Here is a 6055-nt window from a genome sequence, read left to right on the forward strand (position 1 = left end):
ATATATAGGTATGCAAGAATGTTGTTTTATTCCACCACCTCATGTTATTTTCTGTTTGTCTTTATACGAACATCATGTCCTCTCTAAGCTGAATTTTATGAGGGATTATTCATAATAAGTTTGAACCTTGTGAGAAATATTTGTTAATTAACATATCTCTCGAGATTGAATTGAAGTCTTACATCATATTCCAAAAATGATTGATCTCCAATAAGAACCGATTTGAATTGAGGTAAAGCGAATACAAAGTGCCAAATCTTCACCAACCATAGACCCTTCATTGCCACCTTATTCAAATAATCACATCCAAGATAACATCCAATACATAAAACCCCAGATGGGTGATTTGTGATTATAAAAGCACCCACTTTGCATCTGCTGAATCAGAAAATAGATTTCCAGAAGTTGGGAATCCAAATCACTTCACAAAGCTTCTGCAACTATCTTTAGTGCTAAGAGTCAGTAAGTGTTGCACCTGAGAAGGCGACGAGTGCTCTGCGGCATTTCATCGTGCTCAGGATTTCGGAGGAGGTGGGTGACGTCTAAGTTATGGCGGGATGTCTGCTCGACAACGTCAAGCGGATCACTACATTTGAGCAGCGCTTGCACTACCTTCTTCATTGGAGGCCTCTTGGAAGGACGCTTCACGGTGCAAGAGATCCCGAGCTTAAAGACATTGCTTATTTCACCTAGGAACGAGTCATGGTTGATCTTCTCATCTATCGCATCAGCTATCGCCTTGCCATCTAGGATGTGATGACATGCCCAGTCGACGAGGCACATGTCTTCATCCCCGCCTTTAGCCTCCCTCCCGGTGGTCAATTCCAAGAGAACGACCCCGAAGCTATAAACATCGATCTTCTCATTAACTTTTGTTGTGTGAGCATACTCTGTTATTCAACAAGGAAAAGGCAATACAAATGTAAATATTCTTGCTGGTACGATATTGACGAACGTGATCTCGCATAGGTGAGATGGACTCATGTCAAGCGAATAGACAAACCTGGTGCAAGATAGCCGGCAGATCCTGCTACTCCTGTGAACGTGACAGCTTCTCCATGCTTGGCCAACATTCTTGCAAGGCCGAAGTCAGCAATTTTCACATTGAACTCGGAGTCTAAAAGAATGTTGCTCGATTTTACGTCTCGGTGGATGATGGGCAGTGAACAATCATGATGCATATAGCAAAGTCCTTTAGCTGCTCCGAGCACAATCTGCAACCTTTTGGGCCAATCCAAGATCATATCGTTGGCAACACCCGAGATGGGCGACAATCTTTTCTTCTTGTGAAGCCAATGGTCCAAGCTGCTATTTTCCATGTACTCATACACTAGGAGTGTCGAGTTCATGCAAGAAATACAGCATAACAATTTGACAATGTGCCGATGCTTAATGTTCCCAAGTATCTCCACTTCTGCTGCGAATTGCTTTTCCAGCTTCTCATTTAACTTTTGGTTATTTGAAATCCTTTTCACAGCGACGGTATCACCAGAAGGATTCACAATAATGCGATATACTTTTCCTGATCCACCACTTCCAATCACATTAGGCTCCTTCAATCCCGACAGAATATTCGATTCCGTAAAATTCAAACTTTGGAATGAAGTCAGTTTTGGAGTTGAATCAGACCAATCCCTGTTCTTTCTGGAAGCTCTGATCGTGAAGAGCACCACCAACAAAATGCAGATCGCTGCCGCAATGGCCAAGATCACGATCAAGGTGAGATTGGTCTTGCTCAATCTATGGGATTGGGCGTTGCAGACATTGATCCTCATGAACGAATTGGATGCACAGAGCCCGGGGTTGTTCAGGAAACTGGTGTCATATGCGGCGTTCTCTAACTTGGCCGGGATTGGTCCCCTGAGGCGATTGGAGGATAAATTCAGACATTTCAGATTCAGTTGGCCGATTTCAGGAGGAATCAAGCCGGACAGTTGGTTGTCAGACAGATCCAACTGCGTGAGTTCAGGTAGAATACCGATTTCGCTTGTCCCGAGATCTTATTGTGACTAAGATTCAGAGTGGTCAAGGATTTCCATGAAACGATGTCTGTGGGAAGAATCCCGGAGAGCTCGTTCTGACCGAGCAAAAGCCTCGTCAGCTTAGGAAGCTCGGTCAATTCGGCCGGAACCGTGCCAGTGAGGAGGTTATTACTAGCATCGAACACCACCAAGTTCCTCCACGAAGACAACGTGCTCGGAATCTTGCCGAAGAATTTGTTGTTGCTCATCTCGATCCGAGTGAGGTTTGGGGACAGCTCCTCAGGAAGCTCGCCAGTTAATCCATTACCACTCAAGATCAAACCCGTCAAGTTCCGCAACATCCAGAGTCCTCCAGGCACATTGCCAGTGAATCCATTGTTTTTCAGCATCGCTACAGACAAAGTACTGCAATTTCCGAGTGACTCCGGCAACTCCCCACTGAGATTGTTGTCCATAGCAGCCAACCCGGACAGCATGCCGCCATGGCATAGTTGTTCCGGCAATGCGCCAGTCAAGTTGTTGAAGGCCACCTCGAATCTTGTGAGGGGGGAAAACTTGCCAAAGTCCGGGGGATCGTGCCCGATAGATTGTTTTTGGACAGTCTGACATCAGACAAAGCGGGAAGACGCCCGATACCTTCCGGGATTCTACCGGACAATTGATTGAACTCTAAAATCAAGTTGCATAGATTCCTGAGCTTTCCAAAATCTTCAGGTATGTTCCCGTCAAATTATTATACGACAGATCGATCACGCTCAGATTCGCAGCGCTGACTGCCTGAGGGATCGACCCGGACACATGAGTCCTGTACACATACAGCTCTCTCAAGTTCCTCAGAGCAAAAATGCTGCCCGGGATCTCTCCTGTCAGTGGATTCTTCCCCAAATCCAAGTGCTCGAGAGCCTCCATATCGCTGACCATCTCCGAGATTCCACCATACACGTTCGTCTGCGCCATTGAGAAGAACCGCAGCTTCTTCAGGGCGGTGAAGTTTTGTGGTAGCTGTGATCGCACGAACTTGTCGTTGTACTCGAGCCTCAGTTCTTTGAGATCGGAGAGGCCAAAAATCTCTTCAGGGTATGTGCCATTGTAGTCAGACATGTAAAGGTGAAGGATCCTCAGCCTCCGCAGCCTCGCTACCAATGCCGGAACGTCGAACGAGAAGTCATGTTGGCGGCGAGAATCGGGACTGAAGATTGGCCATGCAATCGATATCGGATGGAATAGGACCTTCAGTAGTGCAGGACAAATCGAGGTACACGAGCTTGGAACAATTGTAGAGAACGTGGGAAACTCTCCGAATATTGTTGTAGGAGAGATCGAGGTTGGTCAGATTCTTGAGGTCGCAGATTAATGGGGGATCGGATAATTTATGTTCGAGGTTGGCAAGCTTGAGCTCGGTGATCGAGCCGTCTTGGCGGTGTGACCTCGGGCCATGTGCGGTGGGAGGTTGAATTGGAGGGGACCCAGTTATCGAGGGAAGATGGGTCTTGCCAGTTTGCCTCGCTTTCAAGAGGACTTGCTGTTCTTGATCCGGGATTTGAGACTCGCAACATGGGAGAGGGAGCAGAGGAAGACGATGATATTGCTAGTATAAACACCTAGAGGGGGTGAATAGGCGCACAAACAATTTTCGATATACGGAAGCAAAGATTGAAATACGATCGATGTAGAGAGAGTAAGGAAGAGAAAATCAAACACAGGATTTATAGTGGTTCGGCTTATTCCAACCCTACGTCCACTCTTCCGCACCGACAGCCCACCGAACTGATTTTACTATGATCAAAAGAGAAGTTACAGCAAGACTTTGCCTTGATTCCACAAAGTGTAGATGTTCTATCACACCTCCTCAAGGTCTCTCACAAATATAGACTCTCTTTGTATATAAGTATTCGCTCAAGAGATTTATCTAAACAAATAGGAGCTTCGACTTTGGAATTCTTCTATCGCGCACACTACTTAAACAACTAAGAACGTCTTCCTTATATACTCCTTTATGCCATCATACCCGTTGGCACTTTCCAAAGGAATTCCTCCAATCTACCCGTTGGACGGAATCAATTAGGAAGATCGTTCGAGCTATTAAAGGAACGTGTTGATAGTCCATCAATCTGTTCGCCCATACAATCGGATCTCGGTTTCCATAAGTAGAACCTTCCAATAATATTTAGACAATCATCGAATCTTCAGTCATTGAATCAATCTTGATCAATCAAAGGATTCGATACGTCTTCTCCAGCCACGAGATCTTCTCCGGATGATAAGGTTAAATCCCGAACAAAACATCCAGTTCGGGATAACCTTTCTTCAACGGATCGGTGACTATCAATGAGGATAGACTTTGAGTCTTGAGTCTCGGCTGTCCGAAGTCTTCGGACTTTAACCAACAGAAGTCTCTTCGACCTTCGTACTGGACGACGGAAACATTTTGTCAACTTCAAAACTCTTCACGAAATTTCTCCAACAATCTCCCCTTTTTGATGGTGACAAAACCTTCCTCGCAGATTTGGATAACTTTGACCCGCAAAACATTTCTCAAACACATATGCATATCTTATGGAAATAAATGGCTAATAAAATAACACTAGAATCTGCACCCACGAAAATAGGTTAGTCCAATATATGATTTAAGCCATTCATAAGATATCAATATTGATAAATAGAAGCAATCAAATCCGGTCAAATCCAAGTCTAGGCGCTTTTTATCCCGGACACAAAACAAAGTCAAAGTCCTGTCAAAAACAAAACCTTAAACACAATCCAACAAATGCGGTTAAAAAAGATTGAAAGTTTTCAAATCATGCATCTCTCCCCTTTTTGTCATCATTTAAAAAGGATGAGATGAAATCAAGATTGCTTGGGAACGCAGACAAGCCGGAAATCTTCCATAGACTCGAACAATGCCTTCCAACCTTTTAAAGTCTTCCTTCTCTTCACTGTACAACCTCCTCACTCTTGGCATTGGCCTGATTCTCAATAGAGAGGGCTTGCATCTTTTCATTTAATGAACAGAAGAAGCTTGACCTTCATTCTTCAAGCTTTGAACTTCGCATCCTAAGGCATAAATCCGACCTTTCATCTCCAAGAGAATATCCATGATTCTGCGAAAATCTACTCCATTATTAGTCCGAGTACTTGCTTCGCGATCGTTACGATGGAGTAAAAAGCGGCACAATGGTGGATCGCATAATCTCGCAGGTTGGGCGATGAAGCTTCATGACCTTCCTCTGGAAATTGAGATGTATAAACATCTTTTTGGGTCCAGCCAGCGAGCGACTAACTCCTTCACTTTCATCCGGAAATGAAGATGTCACTCCTTTCTCCCGAACTCCCCGTTTTCATGCCTACGGTGGAGAAGAGATTTCCTCGGGTTCTCTTCTTCTTCTTCAGTCTTTCTTGCTCGCTTCTTGCTCGTTTCCCTTTCTTCTTCTTCCTTCTCTTTTGCTTCTCTTTCTTCTTCTTCCTTCTCCTCTCGCTTCTTTCGTCCTTTGTTCCGATTCTTTCTGTGGAACAGGATGACTTAAGTTCCTCAAAGCCATTGCAGAGATGGTGATGTCATCGTCATCATCTTCATCCTCAACGAGGAGAGCTCTTCTTTTCTTTGATGGAGCAGCCATGGGCTCCTTCCCTTTTCTCTTAGCAGAAGAAGAGAATTGATGAGATTTGGTAGAGTCTTCTCCTTGAATTTCTCCAATTCCTTGCTCGGTTCCTTCGACGCATTTTGGTTACCATTTTCAGTCCTACCACCATATGATCGCATGATCGAACACAAAAGATTTGCGGAGGCTGAATATTCGATGTCTCGAATAACTTTGTAACAAGGCTTGGGTAAGGGAGTTGACCTCTGGCCCTTCATCATTGCTCTATACATATGAAACATAACGGTATGAGGGAGAGAAAACTTCTTACCACGGAGGATGGCATACATCAACTTTGCCTCGAACTTGACACATCGTTTTGGAAGTTGATTTCGGCCGAAGGCAATTGATCACGATTTTGTGAAGCAAGATGTTGAATGCATTCATCCGTGAGTAAGTGATCTTCTCATCTGTTCTCCTCCCCGTCCTTCACTA

The 6055-nt window shown here is 44.6% G+C and overlaps 2 protein-coding genes across 2 annotated transcripts; both read right to left on the bottom strand.

Annotated features, from left to right (window-relative positions):
- Nucleotides 1-206: 206 nt before the first annotated feature.
- LOC104439042 (receptor-like protein kinase 5) lies at nt 207-1903 on the bottom strand. The gene is made up of 2 exons (XM_039308786.1): nt 1004-1903; nt 207-890 (listed from the first exon to the last, which is right to left on the bottom strand). The coding sequence occupies exons 1-2, from the start codon at nt 1773-1775 to the stop codon at nt 460-462; spliced, it is 1203 nt and encodes a 400-aa protein (XP_039164720.1). The 5' UTR covers nt 1776-1903; the 3' UTR covers nt 207-459.
- An 18-nt stretch (nt 1904-1921) lies between these two features.
- LOC120291643 (receptor-like protein 52) lies at nt 1922-3083 on the bottom strand. The gene is made up of 2 exons (XM_039309303.1): nt 2736-3083; nt 1922-2584 (listed from the first exon to the last, which is right to left on the bottom strand). The coding sequence occupies exons 1-2, from the start codon at nt 3081-3083 to the stop codon at nt 1922-1924; spliced, it is 1011 nt and encodes a 336-aa protein (XP_039165237.1).
- Between the last annotated feature and the right edge of the window lie 2972 nt (nt 3084-6055).

Source organism: Eucalyptus grandis, chromosome 3 (genome assembly GCF_016545825.1).
Source record: "Eucalyptus grandis isolate ANBG69807.140 chromosome 3, ASM1654582v1, whole genome shotgun sequence".
Classification (NCBI taxonomy): Eukaryota; Viridiplantae; Streptophyta; class Magnoliopsida; order Myrtales; family Myrtaceae; genus Eucalyptus; species Eucalyptus grandis.